The sequence below is a fragment of the Clarias gariepinus genome, chromosome 10 (genome assembly GCF_024256425.1).
Source record: "Clarias gariepinus isolate MV-2021 ecotype Netherlands chromosome 10, CGAR_prim_01v2, whole genome shotgun sequence".
Lineage (NCBI taxonomy): Eukaryota > Metazoa > Chordata > Actinopteri > Siluriformes > Clariidae > Clarias > Clarias gariepinus.
The window spans coordinates 17,198,319-17,214,780 of record NC_071109.1 but is presented as its reverse complement, the minus strand read 5'-3'; the positions used below and the strand labels follow the sequence as shown (position 1 = coordinate 17,214,780).

At 39.6% G+C, this 16,462-nt stretch overlaps 1 protein-coding gene across 6 annotated transcripts in view; it reads right to left on the bottom strand.

The window, feature by feature from the left end:
• Positions 1–16,462, bottom strand: part of ablim3 (actin binding LIM protein family, member 3) — a 78,119-nt gene that overhangs the window by 12,723 nt on the left and 48,934 nt on the right. For 2 of the 6 annotated variants that reach the window (XM_053505913.1, XM_053505914.1), the window contains exons 8-13: positions 15,927–16,057; positions 15,218–15,373; positions 8,694–8,723; positions 8,440–8,584; positions 7,883–7,981; positions 6,719–6,769 (exon numbers count right to left, since the gene is read on the bottom strand). In XM_053505913.1, the coding sequence (XP_053361888.1) occupies positions 6,719–6,769; positions 7,883–7,981; positions 8,440–8,584; positions 8,694–8,723; positions 15,218–15,373; positions 15,927–16,057 (612 nt within the window). The remainder of the gene's footprint in view (positions 1–6,718; positions 6,770–7,882; positions 7,982–8,439; positions 8,585–8,693; positions 8,724–15,217; positions 15,374–15,926; positions 16,058–16,462) is intronic. The other 4 variants (XM_053505918.1, XM_053505915.1, XM_053505916.1 and 1 more) reach the window with 4 other exon arrangements.

Here is a 16,462-nt window from a genome sequence, read left to right as displayed (position 1 = left end):
ACTATCAGAAGTGGGTAAAATGTGTAATCTCTGTGACTTTTACCAGTTGACATGGCATGATTGTTGTTGCCAGAGAGACTGGTTTTATGTATTTCAGAAACGGGTGGAATTTCCTGGAATTTTTTTAAACAAATCTACAGTTTACACAGAAAAGCGCAAAAACAAACAACCAAAAATTAATAAATTAAAAAAACATGTTGGCACAAAGGCATCTCAAAATGCACAACACATTTAACCGTAATGTACTGTAGATTGCTTGAAACAGCACAAGACTACATCAGGTTACACTCCTGTCAATCAAAAACAAGAATCTGGGGCATATGCCTAACAGTACCGGAAACAGGTACAGAAAACAGGTCAAAACACCAGGAATAAACAGCTCGTTATGTGGCCCCACATTAACTACACATTAAGTCACAGAGATACAATGAAACAACAGGGTATATAGACCCAGAGATATCAAAGGGTGGACTGAAAATGTCTTTAAACTACCGGAAAATAAGATAGCCAACCTGCGACTATACAGGGGTGAAGACAGGACAGATGTTGTAAACAATGTAATTAAATGTAAGTAAACAATTCAATAAAGAAGTCTTTGCCACTGCATCTGAGTCAAGGGCCATGCAGTGTCCAGTGCAAAACTGTCACAGTATCCCCCACAAAGGCACTGCTCTAAAAGTGCCTTGAATTAGTGGAGCCAGGGTGTGGAGCTAGCATGACGTCAAAGCCAAGCCAAGTGGTGGTACCTTCATGACTTTCGTGAAGCACATTAAAGCACACTCTTTATGTTATGATTCTATGAGGTGGTGCAAAGAGGATGTCTTTGAAGTTAGAGGGTGTCACAAACCATGACAGGGCCTCATTCAGAAGAAGCCATACATCAGGTAAAGCACGGTATGATTTATACATACCCTAGCATGGAGAAAGACATGATTTAGGCAAAGCAGATCACGATTCAGGCAGGACAGCATTCATGCCTGCTGTGTGATGTCATCTCATTGACATCTGCAGGGTGCTCGAGTGGGGAGGTCACCAGTTTGACCTCTGCAAGCAGCAGAACTGTGAGTGTGTCTGTGGTGGACACCAGCTTGACTGCTACATGGCACAGAGGAAGGAATATGGCTAGGAACAGAAGCATGGCTAGGACTTTGACCAGAGGTGATTTGGTGGGGTTGGGCTGAAGCTTGGAGTTGTCAGCTTCCTTCTTGAGCTCTGTGTGAGGAGCTTCAATGTTGACTGCACCCTGGAGCCCTGTGCTGTCAGTCTTCCCCAGGAACTTTGTGCAGGGAGCTGCCCTAGCAACTCCACCTAGGAGCTGTGGGCTAGTGGTCTTGTCCTGGAGCTCTGTGCAGGGAACCACACTGTTGACATTACCCTGGAGCTCTGCAGCTCCAGTCACTTCATCAGCCATAGCACCCTCCCATGAAAATCATCTTTTAAGGAGGGTCACATCAGAACTTGGTGCTTCATGTTCTTTGCCAGTTCCCAGACTTGGGTGTCTGTTGAATATCAAAATTTTTGGCCATCTGCACACAGGTCTGATGAGCCGGGACAGTGCAAACATAATCTAATTTTTTTTATGTGGGTGCAAGGTCCACCTGGCTCTCCCAGTAAAAACAGCACTGCAGAAGGAGTCCATCTGGCAGGAACTCACAGCTGTCATATGGGACCAGAATGTCCATGTAATGATCCTGCTGGGGAAAGTGAAATGTGCCAAATGCTGAGATGAAAACTTTGGGGTTTTCACTCTCTTCTTCTTGCCCATATTGGTAAATCAATCTGTCAGGTGTTATGGTTGGAGACATGTGCATGTGCTGCTTGAGTAGGTTGTTTATTAAAAAAAAAGAAAAAAAAAAGAAAACAAAGAAATCTCTTTTTAAGTACAAATCAAAAACCTAATCCAAAAAACAGGCAAGAGTTCACTCCATCCAGAAACAAATCCAGTAACAAAAGGAAAACAGGAAACAGGGGGAAAAAATACCAAATCTTGAACAGCAGAATAAATGGCTTAGTAATGTGAGACACAATCGTACTATACACAGCTACTCACAATGAAACGAGGGTACCAAGCAGGAATTTTTGGTTGTCAAAACGTTGTGAACAAATGACAACATGATGATGGAATAACCTTAAACAAAAGCTAAAAAAATATTAATAATAAGTAAATTAATAAAATAAGTAAAAAAAAAATACTTTAAAACAATATTCATACCAAACCTACTGCCTGCAGTGCACCACACAACACATGGACCCATTTAAGCAATTTCCCTCTGGGATTAATAAAGTTATTTGAATCTTGAATCTTGAATTAAACATGATACGATTCACAACAACGTTGTTGTTGATTTGTTTTTTGTTTTTTTCAAAGAAAAAAATATATACACTACATTAAATAAAAAGCAGAGCTCTGTATAATCAACACATGATATATTGCTGAAAACGGTAATAAATACAAAACAACATACTGGGAGAACTGGAGTGCTGTAATGATCATAGTATTCGTGACAATAAATTCCACTACTGTATATCTCATATAAATTGCTCAAGTTTGATCAAAGAAATATCCTATTTTAGAAAAGCCCTTAGCATTTATTACTAGTTCATTGCTTATTAGGCAGTTGCATGGCAAAAAAAAAGATGCTGTCAATAATAAAGTTCCCAATATTTTAATCTTTATGGTAATATGGATTTAATTGATTTCACACAGTGCAAACGTACATACGTTAAATGTGTAGTTAATGTCATTGCAATGTAGCAGTAGGTACAGTTGCTAAATTTAAATGTGCATGTCATTGCGCGCGCTCGTGAGAGTGAGTGCTCTCTGTCGTTGGGTGTTGCTACGTTATGTGGATGCTAGCTGACAGCGAAAGAAATTTTTACTGTATACTGTAGCAAGCAGCTCAGGATGGCAAAAAGTCCATCAAGTAAACGAAAAAAAAAAAAACGTCCACAGAAATATAAATCAGATTCTAAGACGGAGAGCCCATGGCTTAACAGCGCATAATCTGTTTCTCATCATTGTTGCTGTCACAATTTTATTGTGGTACAGTTTGCTAATAGAGATGGTTTGTATGATATTTTAACATGACAATTCTTCTTAGAATTAAACATAAGTAGATTGAGAAAAACAAATGTGTTTATGTCTGAGATTCCTTTTAGCAGTTAATTCAAGCAAAAAAAACGGACGTTTTATACACATTCTTAATTGCAGACGCTGAAATGACATTATAATGACACTATTACACCAGTGGGCTCAGTTTTCATGATCTCGCCTAGGGCCTCACAGCCCCACAGGCCCGCATGCATGTTTACCATTGGACCACTAAAGAACATGCTGTTGTAGCTCATAAATGCCCATGCATAACAATGTGTGCCACACAAAAATACTAGACAACAGCAAATTACCAAAATATTAAATTTTAAAGCAAAAAAAAAAAGTAAAAATGCTTGAGATCTAAGATCTGTTTTGTGAACCAGACATGATGCAGTCTTTATGCTGTGATAACACCACATTACAGTAGATTTAGAAGCTAACATGCCCCTTACAGTCATTTTTCCAGGAGAAAATTAAACAATGTGTAACACGAGACACACGTACTATGAGCATGAAGTCACAGAAATCACACTTTTTCTTCATTCTGATGACTGATAAGTGTCCCAGTGGTCCAAATAAAATAAATAATAAGTGTTAATGCTTTAATTAATTTTTGTTTTTTAAAGGTAAAGTTTAACTATATTCCTATAATATATTCCTATAAAGAGTTGCTCTAAAAGTTATATGGCTGGTAAACTTAAATTTCTTTAAAAGAAATGATTGCCAACCAGGGACTAAAATCCTGCCAAAATGTATTTATATATTTATATTTACTGTATATAAATATAAATATATAAATATATTTAAGCAGGATATTTTAGCGTGATGTTGGTCCTGGTTGCCAGATATTTATTTTATGTTAATAATATAATAATAATAAAATATCACAAGCCTGTACTGACAATGCACAATTACATGAGCTCACAATGGGAAAATCTATTATACTATCTACTCTACACACATACATACAGATGGGTGACTAATTAAAAAAGGAAAAAAGTGTGTTAGTAAAGTGTTGGGCGCAATACATGCCAGGGCATTTTTAATGGCACAGGTTCTACATATTGCTGGAGCTTTGCTGGAGAAATAAACATCATACTTCCAAAAAATACTTTGATTTGGAATTTAGATAGACCGGTTGAGTCTGACACATCAAATTATCTCATAGGTGTTGGGACGAATATTTTCTTTTTTTTAATATATATATCCGTTAAAACCATTTGTTCAGGCCTCATGCCTTGGGGATAGGGCAAAGTGATCTTGCAAAAGAACACACAGAACTAAAACGTTTAAGCACAGGATAAGGTGGTTGGACAAAATAACTTTGTATAAATTTGCACTGACCCTTCCCTATAAGAATATAAGTGGACAAAATGCCTCCCACAGAATAACAAAATCATAATATGTGCCTTTAATTAGTTACCCATCTGTACACACTCTGTGGACTGCTATGCAGTAAAAAAACAATGCATTGTTATTCTTATTCAAAGATTCAAAGACAACTGATTCACTTTTATGAAGCTTTATAAAGAACTTAATAAATGCCACTGAGACATAAAAGGGGCATAAACGTTATAAAGAACTAAATAGATATATTTATAGCATATTCATTAAAATAAGCCACTTAACAATAGCTTCTGCACTAAACTTCTTAAGAAAGAGCTGTCTAGTTTTACAAGTGCTAGCAACTTTCACCTAAATACCGAACCACATACAGATTATAGAAATTATATTTTAGTAGTGTTTTCATTTAAAATGCAGATACAATATCCATTGTTAATACAACAATCCCACGACATGCCATATGTCAAATAATTCTAAAGACTACTCTTCTAATGATTGCAACTTTCAAGTCCTTATGGTGGTCATGTGCATGTGTCTGTATGGTGCCTTGCAAAAGTATTTATACCCCTTAAACTTTTCCACATTTTGGCACGTTACAATCACAACTGTAAATGTATTTTATTGAGATTTTACTTATAGACAAAAATTGTATGTGGATGGCTGGTAGTGGAAGTAAATGGTTTTATAAAAATCTGCTTTTCAAAATTTTGCTAAAAATAAAAATCTGAATAGTGTGACATGCATTTGTATTCAGCCACCTTCACAGTACTCTGAAACCCTAAATAAAATCCTGTGAAACCAATTGCCATCAGAATGGCAAATAATTAGTAAATAGAGTCCATCTGTTTGCTGTAAAGCCTTCAGAGGTTTGTTAGAGAACATTATTGAACAAACAGTATTATGAAGCACAAGGAACACACCAGACATGTCAGGGATAAAGTTGAGAAGTGAAAAAACTTCAAAGCAGGGTTAGGTTATAAAATATATACAGTACGGTGAAAACGTCTTAGGCACCATATTATATGCTGTACCAATTTTGTTATATATGTTTATTAAGTCTGCATAATTATGTACAAGACCATTTAATATTTCCATATTTAAATTAAAAATAAATAAATAAATAACATTACAGGAGAACATATGCTTGGCTGTAAAGAGAGAAATATAGTACAAGTCAGTTTTTAAATGAAAACAAAAAACCTAATGTATACTTCTGGGATTTGCATAACAATAGAAAGGAGCGAGTGTGACAAAAATATGAGTTCTTCTGGTAACTTTGTCACACTCGCTTCTTTCTATTTTTATGCAAATCCTACCACCAGCAAGCTTAAGGAGAAAGCCATTGAAGAAGGTTCTCTGGTCAAGTTGAAGTTTTTGCCCAATTGCAATTAACACTGTACATTACCCTGAACCACCATCCCCACAATGAAACATGGTGGTGGAAGCATTATTTTGTGGGGATGCTTTACTTTAGCAGGGGCAGTAAATCTGATCAGAGTTAATGGGAAGAAGGATGAAACCAAATACAAGACAATCTTAGAAGAAAACCTGTTAGAGTCTGCAGAAGACTTGAGACTGTGGTGGAAGTTCATCTTCAAACAGGACAACGACCCTAAACAAACAGCCAGAGCTACAATGGAATGGTTTAGATTGAAGCATATTCATATCCAATTGAGAATATGTGGCAAGACTTGAAAATTGCTGTTTACAGACACTCTCCATCCGATCTGACTAAGCTTGAGCTATTTTGTAAAGAAGAATGGGCAAAAATCTTACTCTCTAGTTGTGAAAAGCTGGTAGAGACACACCAAAAAAGACTTGCAGCAGTAATTGCAGTGAAAAGTTCTACAAGGTATTGACTCAATACAAATACAAATGCATGCCACACTTTTCAGATATTTATTTGTAAAAGAAATGTGAAAAACATTTATCATTTTCTTTCTACAATTATGTGACACTTTGTGTTGATCTATTACATGAAGTCCCAGGAAAGTACATTTACATTTGTGATTGTAATGTGACAAAATGTGGAAAAGTTCAGGGGGTAACAATACTTTTGCAAGGCACCATATACCTCGCTCAACTCACCCTAAACTATGTTGCTTGATGGCCCTCTCTGCTTCAGACTGATAAAAACAGAGTACACATTTATAGCACTGCTCTGCTATTTTGTTAAACTGCACCCTGTTTAAAACTAAAGGAATATCCAACACTAATCAACACACATTTGCCAGTGGCCAACAGCCATGACAGAGGAACAGGTTGGGCCAAGAACACTACCATGTCTCTTATAGATGGGAGGCTTCCGGTAGATGTTAGGTTCTCCTGTTGCTGAGAAGAAAAAGAGAAGTGAGAGTTGAAAGATGGAGGAGAAACCAATAAGGGAAAGGAAAAGAAACAGGAGTTAAGGTCATGTACATTTCCTCTGTATATTCTGTTTTCAGGAAGAGGTTATTTGTTGAAGACAGTATAAATATGAACAAGAGCTGAAAAAGGAGCCATCATCAGTGGATGCTACTAGCATTATGGCTCAGCAAAATGAATAGAAAAGAAAAAGTAGTAAATAATGTTAAAGCCACTGTCAAATTTATTTAATAATGTGCTTCTTAAACAAAGAAATGTCGTATGAACACACTGTGCTATGACTCAAGACTGCAATATGAAAGCTCTGCTTAAACATTACTACAAACATTTTTACACTAGAATTTGGCTAGACTTAATTGAGATTAAATTGTAGTTAAGAATGTACACTGCCTGGTGAAAAAAGTCGCACACTCTTTAGCTTGATTCTCAGCACTCAATGTTGTGGCCAATTCATGTGTAAAAATGATTCCTCATGCTCCCGGAACCACTCTTTCAAAGTCCTGGAGTATGCCTGTGCCATCAGGCAAGACAAAACCTAGTGATGGACTAAACTGGTCATTCTGTACATCCATGTAAGCAATCTCATATTATAACACTGCTTCCAGAGGCTTGTACACAATAGGCACAAGGCATGATGTGTGCACCGTTTTATGAGCTTTCCTGATGCACCAATTGCTTTGGAATAACATCTACTGGAAATCATTAGACAACACAATTTTTTTCCATTACTCCGAAGGCCAAAATCTGTCCAATCATGGCCATTTTTGTGTGTGTGTGTGTGTTTTCTGACCACATTCCTTCCACTTGTTGATAGGTCACCATTATACTTACAGATTTGAATAATGCATTCCTGTAATTATTATATGAAGTAATTAGCTTCTTAATTAGCAAATATAATTCCAAAATGATACAATTCTAAAATAATACTAAGACATCACTTTTTTACTCAGGCAGTGTATATTTCTTAAATCTATCACAAGAAAATCATTTTACATTTTTCGATTTTTTTTAATTTTTTTTTTAACATTTAAACCGTGTTGCCAGGGGCTTTAAAAGCAATGGTGTAGCTTTGCGGCATACCTGGCACATGGAAATGCTTTGGAGCTTGATTTGTAGTGGGTGTGCTTGACCTGGCCTCCAGCTGTGAGTAATAGGGTGAGCTCCTGCCACTTTCAGTGCCTGTGCCAAACCCCCAGCCAATGAGAGTGACAGAAGCAGAGCAATGAATGAAAAAAATCACTCCACCCCCATAGTCATACACACTCCATTACAGCATACACCTGGCAATCTCTCTGTTTACAAAATTATCTTGGGTTAATATGTAATGCATTTCAGTAAAGTCAGGCAATCTATTCTGTGCCAAATATAGCAACAAAACTAAGCAAAAAGGCATCAAGCAATGGAATGTGTATTATTTGTTTAAAAGCCATTCACCTATCATCCACCTAATGCTGATCTTGATCAGATTTGATAAACTGTAATCATTTCAAGCAGAATAATTAACATGCTTATCCTGTTTGCTACCAAGAACAGTTCATGCACATTTTCATCAAGATGCAGCTTGTATACTTGATATATGCAATGTATATCAATAGTACCCATGCACACATGCACATGAGCACTCTGCAGTGACTTACCATATCGGTAGTAGTGCTGTGGAGAGCAGGGCAGGAGAGGGGACATGCTCTGTCTGCTGTACGTGGGAGAATCAATATACCCGGGACTGGAGGATCTCCGCTGCCTCAGATCCACTCGGTCATACATGTCCTGCCCAAACAAACGCTGTTCTTAGAGAAAGCAAGGTGTGCTGATTACTCCCTTTCAATGTTGAGATGTTGTTTTTAAGCTTATTATTGGCCAACAGAAGACATTTTAGGCAAAGGTTTATTACCTGAGAATAAGGTGAGAGTGTGCCCAGTGACTGTGGAAGTCAGGAAAAAGACAGACAATAAGATACAAAAAATAAGACACATGCCATGTTTAAAGTGATTTTTTTAGACTCCAGATTTTCTTCTGTTTAAATACACTGGCTTGCCAGAAAATAGTCATGCACTCTAATATTGTGTTAGACTGCCATACTTTAAGCTCAGGAATCTGTGGTGGCCAATTAATTTGTGAAAATGAATCTTGGCATTGTTTTCTCCCATGCCATAAAAAAAAAAAAAATCATTAAAGTGATAACCTGGTCATTCAGTACATTCAGGTAGTCAGCTGACTTTATTTAATTGCCACATAATAAACTTGTACAGTGTGCACTCTAGATGAAGGATCAATCCTTCTTTAATAGGGTCAAACATTTTTATTGTTCCAATTTCCAGATTCAAATTTTTTACCAATTAGCCCCGCTAACAAGTGTTTTTTTGATGGCCACACAAAAGTTAAGTTCAAATCCTATGAGTTCTCCCATTCGAAGTGATTTAACCTTCATTAAAAAAATTGTTATTTTGGCCAAAATGACGAACTTGCAGCTGTTTATAATAAATCAGTGAAATCGGCAATTAAAATAGCTCGACACAGCTAATATAACAAGTGATTCTCCAAATCCAACACAAATAGCCACTTTTAAATATTGCTGCGGTTTCAGAATTATTTAACCCCTTGAATAAAACCCCTCATTAGAGCACACATTTATGAATCAGGTGTTGTCTCAAGTGCAGATTAGATGCCTTGGGTGTACTTGATTTAAAACAGAAATCAAATACCTAAACTTTTCAAGGGATTTGTAGATGGGATGTTTGACTACAAGTCAGAAATGACTGAGTCAAGAGAGTTGTCTATAAAGAGAAGAGATCATTGCCTCCACAAACAAGGGCAAGGATATAATAAACAGGTACAAATGTTCCTTTAAATACAATAGGAAGCCTGTTTCACACAAACAGGGGCCACACTACCTAGACATGGCAGCAGGTACTGACGTTTCACTCTGCTACAAAACACTATAACTAAACAGAGAAGGGCGCTACAAGCTGTACTCCGTTACTGACCCTAAAACACAAGGAAAGTCCACTCCAATATGCTAAAAACCATACAAAAAAAGACACTGAAGTCTGAGAACTCTGTTTTATAGACTAAAGAAACGTCTTGGGTTACTTTGCTGTAACCCTGTTCCCAGAAAAAGCGGGATCGAGATGGTGCGTGAAAACGGGAACATCTCTTTGTTGTGTGAAGCACGTGTTTGTCAAACACGCCAAAACTTTGGCTTATATAACCTCGGTCAGGTGACGTCATCTGATGAGGTGCACCTGCGGGTTATAAATAGGACTGAACCGGAAACATCCTCAGGTCAATTTTTGTATGAAAGGACGTCCAGTCACGCCAGCAGTGCGGCATTGGAGCGCAGCATCTCGTTCCCGCTTTTTCAGGAACAGGAGGATGCAGAAAAGCTTTGACTAGCCGAGGCGCAAAGTCTAAGCAAGATGGGGAGGCTGACAAAGCCTGCAAATCTCCAATTCTCTTCAGAACGGCCATGAGAAAAACCATCTTAAGGGTCAAAAGCCTGACAGGCGCTGACTCTAGTGGTTCAAATAGCTAGATTCCAAGAAGGGACTGTTGCTCTAGTGGGCAGCCTCAACCGTTTAGTTCCACGAATAAAAAGGGCAACTAAAGGGTTCTTTCCACAAAAACCCTATCAGTCAGAACATGACAAGTCGAAATAGCAGCTATGTACGTTCTGAGAGTACTAGGGCATAAGCCAGAGGTAAATTTTTCTTGTAGAAACTCCAGCACTGAAACAATTTGGCAGTGGACTGGGTCTACATGTTTTACTATGCACAAATTTTCAAATACACTCCATTTGAGGGCATAAGTTCTTCTAGTAGAGGTAGCCCTAGCACTTAGTATAGTTTCAATTACACTGGCTGGAAGACCAGCCTCTCTTGTCTGGTCCCCCTCAGGAGCTAGTGGTGAAGGTAGAAGAGGTCGGGCAGGGGATGAAATATTGTCCCCTGGGCCTGAAACAGAAGATAGCTCCTCACATGGAGAGATATTAGATCTGAAAAAAACACTGGTCGGCCAATGGGGCACTATCAATACAAGGTGCAAGCCTTGTTGATGGACCTTTGCCAGGACTCCCAGGAGCTGAGCTACCGGAGGAAGTGCCTACTCCTGTGAGGCAAAGAGGTCCACCTCTGACATAAAATGATTTGACTGACTACTTCGGGATGGAGTTCCCAATCCCTGTGTGTCACAGCTTGTCTGGACAGCAAGTCTGCTCCCATCTTCATATGATTGTAAATGCCATATTAGACCTGAGCTTATATCTGTTGTTCAAAAAATTGAAGAACATGATGACATTGCAAAGCTGTGATGTGGCCACTGGGAATGTAAATCGCCCTGAGGGACACGAACTTGTCCTGTACCCAAAGTAGAACCTGGTGCGCCAGCTTTTTTCCAGCGGCGCGAGCAGTCCGCCCAGGCGATATATTTACGAGACTACCATAGTGTTGTCCACCTGCACTAGGACATGGTAGCCTCTCAACTGCTGAAGGGAGTACTTCAGAGCTAGAAAAAGAGTCAAATAGAGTCAGCAAATGATGTGCCACGCGAGAAGATGACCTCTCCAGATCCCTTCTAAGACCATCTAAGACCACACCCCAGCCCGTGAGGGAAGCGTCTGTCGTTAGCAGTTTGCGACGACAACGCGGACTTAGAGTGGGACCCAGAGTCATAAACCGAAGTCTGAACCACATAGAAAGGGTACGAAGCCCTCGGTGCGTTACCCTTATTGCCTCTGGGGATTGGCCCTTGGATGAAATCCTCTGGCTCTTAGCCAGACCTCAAGCGATCTCATGTGCAGAAGATCCAAGAGTATCGCTGTGGATACAGCTGCCATAAGACCTAACACTTTTTAAAGTAAAAAAAAAAGTTACTTTCTGGCCTAGCTTGATCTCCTTTAGGGTATTAAGAATGGATTCAACATACGCAGGAGACAGCTGTGCCCGCATTGCGATCGAATACCATGTGACACCCATATTATGTCGTACTTGAGCAGGAAAGAAAACGTTTTTCGTGGCATTAAGTCTCAATCCTAAGAATCGAAGTGAGCTAGGATGACATCTCAATGTCGAACCGCTAGCTGCTAAGACTGAGCCAGAATCAGCCAGTTGTCAAATGGAAGGACCCGATACTGGTATGCTTCACCCATGAAAGCGAACCTCAGGAACTTCCTGTGTTGTGGCAATATTTCTATTATGAAAATATGCGTCCTTCAAGTCGATTGCCACAAACCAATCCTCTGGTTGGATTTGAGGAACTTTGTTTGGCTGTCAACATTTTGATATTCAGCCCACAAAGATAAAGTAAAGAAGAAATACTGACTATAATAGCCTGATTCTCTGTCAAGTTCTATGGCCCTTTTTCCAGCAAAGTCAGCAAGAGTCGATAAATGCGCTTGTTCCGGTTTCATGGAAGTGAAGACCACACCATTAAAGCGTGAAGGACGATGTGCAAAATGAATCCTGTGGCCTCTCTCTACAGTGCTTTGTACCTAAGAGAAATATCTGGCAGTAGGTTACCCGCTTCCAGCCTCTCTGGGGCACAAGGGGCACAAGTTTTGACATTTCGGTTGGTGTGTTAAATGTTCGGCATCCTGAAACATGGCAGGAGGGAACCGAGCACCTAACATTACACTAGAGACTGCTGCTTCCCCAAACACCAGTGGAGTTTTGTTGAGATTGAACCACGGCCTCCTGAGGATGCCAGGAAGGAGTCTATATTCCTTATTGGAATTTACCCGCCCCTTCCTTGGGGGAAACACCCCATGGTCCTGGGAACGTAAGCTTCAGGGCTTCTTTTTAGAGGAGAAGATGCTCCTCAGGTCCGGCCTCTTTGAGGTTGGACTGCGAAGTGCGGCGAGTCCCGCCCCAATCTCCACGAGGGGGTGCTCGGCTCGCCACACTCTCCTTTTGCGCTACACACCTGGAAAGAACCGGACCTGGTCGAGACTGGGTGGCCAACGGTCCCGACTCCTGAGCACGGCGGAGGAGAAGCCTCACAAAGGCCTATTCATAGAGCTTCGCCTCCTCAAACCTAGTGGCGGCAGTATTTACGGCGTTGCCAAAGAGGCCGGAAGGCGAGATGGGGCATCAAGGAGGAAAGTGCGATCCCTGTTCTTGATGCCTGTGGGGTTAAGCCACAGATGTCTCTCATGGCGACCATGGAAGCCATAAAACGTCCGATAGCACGGGCCGTCTATTTGGTGGCACAGAGAAACAAATCTGTGGCTCGGCGTAGCTCCGCAAACGCTGTGTCGTCAATAGACCCGCCAGTGCTCAGATCTCTCAGTAGGTCAGCCTGGCATGCCTGCAAAAAACAGCTATGGTGTGCAGGACAGCACCAGCCTGACCCGCTGCCTGAAAAGCTTTCCCCACCATCGAAGATGTTAGTCTACACGGCTTGATGGGGGAGTGTGGGCTTTTCAGAAAGGATAAAATGGACGGTAAAAGGTCTCATGCGCTTCCGCCAGATCAGCACGCGAACTCCCGGTATGCGCTGCAGCTTGCTGTTTCATTTTATAGATGGCAAGCCGGGCACAAAGGACCTTAATAGGGAGAAGATCGCAATGCTCACATCCTCCCTAAAGCCCGAGGATAACGTGCTCTTCCCCTAAACACTCAAAAAAGCGTGGAGATTGCCCTCCGCGAGATATCTCTCACACGGAGGCACGCATCTCCTGTCTAACTCTGACATCTTTCTGGTAATAAGACACTTTCTTTTGCTTGAAAAGTGCTTGCACACACGCACACACACAATGCGGTCCTTAAAGACAAAAAGACCTGAGGATGTTTCTGGTTCAGTCCTATTTATAACCCGCAGGTGCACCTCATTAGAAGATGTCACCTGATTGAGGATATATAAGCCAAAGTTTTGGCATGTTTGACACACACGTGCTTCACAACCAGTGGAGCAAAGAGACGTTTCCATAGTGTTTTCACACAGCATTGAGTGTAGCTTTTGAAAGGGTAACTAAACTTTATCTTTTTGAATTAATAATTTGGCGGTATGTTTGGAGGAGAAAGAATGAAGCCTGTGCAGAAAAGTAAACCCTGTCTACAGTCAAGCATGGTGGTGGCTCGTAATGCTCTGGGGCTGCTTTGCTTCCTCTGGCACCGGGAACCTGCATCGTGTACAAGGCATAATGGATTCAAAATATTCTTGAAGAAAACGTTATGCCATCAGTAAGAATGGTATTTAAAAAAAATCTGTTGCAGAACACAAACCGAAGAATCGTACTGAACTACAGTACCATAAAATACTTACATAATTTTGATACTGCAGCAATCATTAAAAGTATAAAAAGCATTTTGTGTTGACTTTGATGAATCACTTGTTATATTAGTTGTGTTGCACTATTTAAATTGCTCTTGTTTCACTGATTTATTACAAACAGCGGCAAGTTAGTAATTTTGGTCAAAAAAACTCATTTTCAATGTGGATTAAATAATTTGCATAACATTTGCGTGAAAATAAAATAGAAAAGTGTTCTTTTAACAGTTTCTACTGTTGATATTTTACTACGCAACCTCATCAGATGTTTACGTGATCTATGATCATGGTCATATTAATGGCTCCTCTCTATCCTTTTAGGTTTAAAAGTTTAAAAGACTGTACATAACATAATTCCAGTAATTTTAGAGATCTCAATAGTTCTAATAAGAATTAGCTTATTTAAATTCAAACAGTGACTTATTTGGTTGGGCAGTGAGACAACAATGACACTCCACCCCATCATCATAAAGTAACATGGTTCTTTCCTGCAGTCTCACATCAGAAACTTTTGTTTGTGGTAAGAACAAAACACTCTCCAGTAAACAGAAGCATGTTTAGTTCATTACCAGCTTGAAATGCATTGTCTTTCATGTACTGAATGAATGTCACTGAAATGCTTCTGCTGCAGATGCATGGCTTTCAAAGGACAGACACTACATATCCACACTCACAATATCTAAGTATGAATTGTTTGAAAATGAACCATAATGAAAAGTGCTGACAAAAAAAGTTTACAGCAACAGCAGGAGTGAGAATTGCTGTAGGCAAATACTGCTTAAAATACGAATTAAATGTTTTTTCCCCCAGATTTTTACTTGAAATATCCCAAACTGGCAACAACAGAAGTTTCATATCGATGCATGCCAAAGGTCACATACATAACAAAAAGACATTTCCACAGACATATATGCTAAATTGTTTTCTATGGATACAATATGTGTAAAAAGAGCGCATGCATTTATTAACTTTGCCAACTTATTAATCAGCAAGCACTGAAAAGACAAACAGACAAGACACAGACCAAGGCATGTTGGGAAAATAGGGCCAGGCTCTGTTAGGCTACAGTAGTTTGGGTTAGCTGGTCTACACCTACGACTGGCATGCTGGAGAGAAACACAGCACGGAGCTAAAGTGCCACTAGGGCAGTACCTCGCCGAAGCTAAGGCGCTCTAGTCTGTCGTCCGAGTAGAACCTGTAATATGGCTCATAGGATATGAATTCAGGCCTCTGCAGATCATAAATGGCCTTAACCTTAGGCAGTGCGGCCAGATCTTTGTACTCTAGGATCTCATTCTCCACTCTGGCCTGAGGAAAGGGACACAGGACAGACATACACGCACACGCACAGACACGCACTCACACATGTCAGAATGCAATGAGAACACAAATGCTAATTGAAAATGTCAAAAGCAACATTGTGCTTCATTGTAGTGAGTCTAAAAGTTCTATAAAATCTCACTCCTCATGAGGCTGCCAATGTTTTTTTTTTCTTTTTTTTTTATACCACATTAAAAAGAAAACACACCAAACCCAAACCTTGATTGTGTTCAGCACGACACAATCTAAAAGTTTGAACATATGGTAGAAATGCATCAGACTAAAGTGATAAGCATAACTGATGCGTATCAATCACACAAAGGTGGGGAAAGTTTGTCCATGTTACTTCTCAATTTGTTTCTCATCATAAGCTGCTAATTGTGAAAAATATTTTTATGTAAATGTTTGCTAAATGTAATCTGTAGTTCACTACCTCCCATATAAAAACACCAGTAAAATATATTTTAGGATATCCAAAATGAAAACAGAAATTCCCATACTGGTAAAACAGCGTTATCTAATGATTAAATCATCTACTTACACAGATGACTCGGCTGGGTGAACTGATACTGGACCCTGGGGGTGAGATGGACGTCTCTGACATGCGCCGCACTCTGAGCTTCCTCTCTGCCCGAGCCGTCTGTTTACATGCAGGATGCCAAACCTCACAACCTGAGAAGGACAGATCACATCCTGACTTTCAAAGTAATATTTAAGGTAAAAATATTTTAGGGCTTAACTTTGGTTTACAGTAAATGTATGTACATGTGTTTACAGTAAATGTATGCATTTTCCCAATTTAATATTAATGCTTGATTACTGCTTAGTGGCATGAATATTACTCACTAATCAGAATACACAACCAATTTAAGATGTTTTTGTTACAGTATGCCCATGTCCCACCTTCGGTCTTATGCTCACTAACACTATCACTTCAGAGCTGGTTGACTAAGGTGTTACAATTATACTGTAGGCTGCTGCGTTATAACATCAGGGTGGCTAAAAAAAGAGCAGTGTTTGTATGTAACACTCTAGGCAACATACCACAAAATATACTTGCATACAGAATAGGGAAAA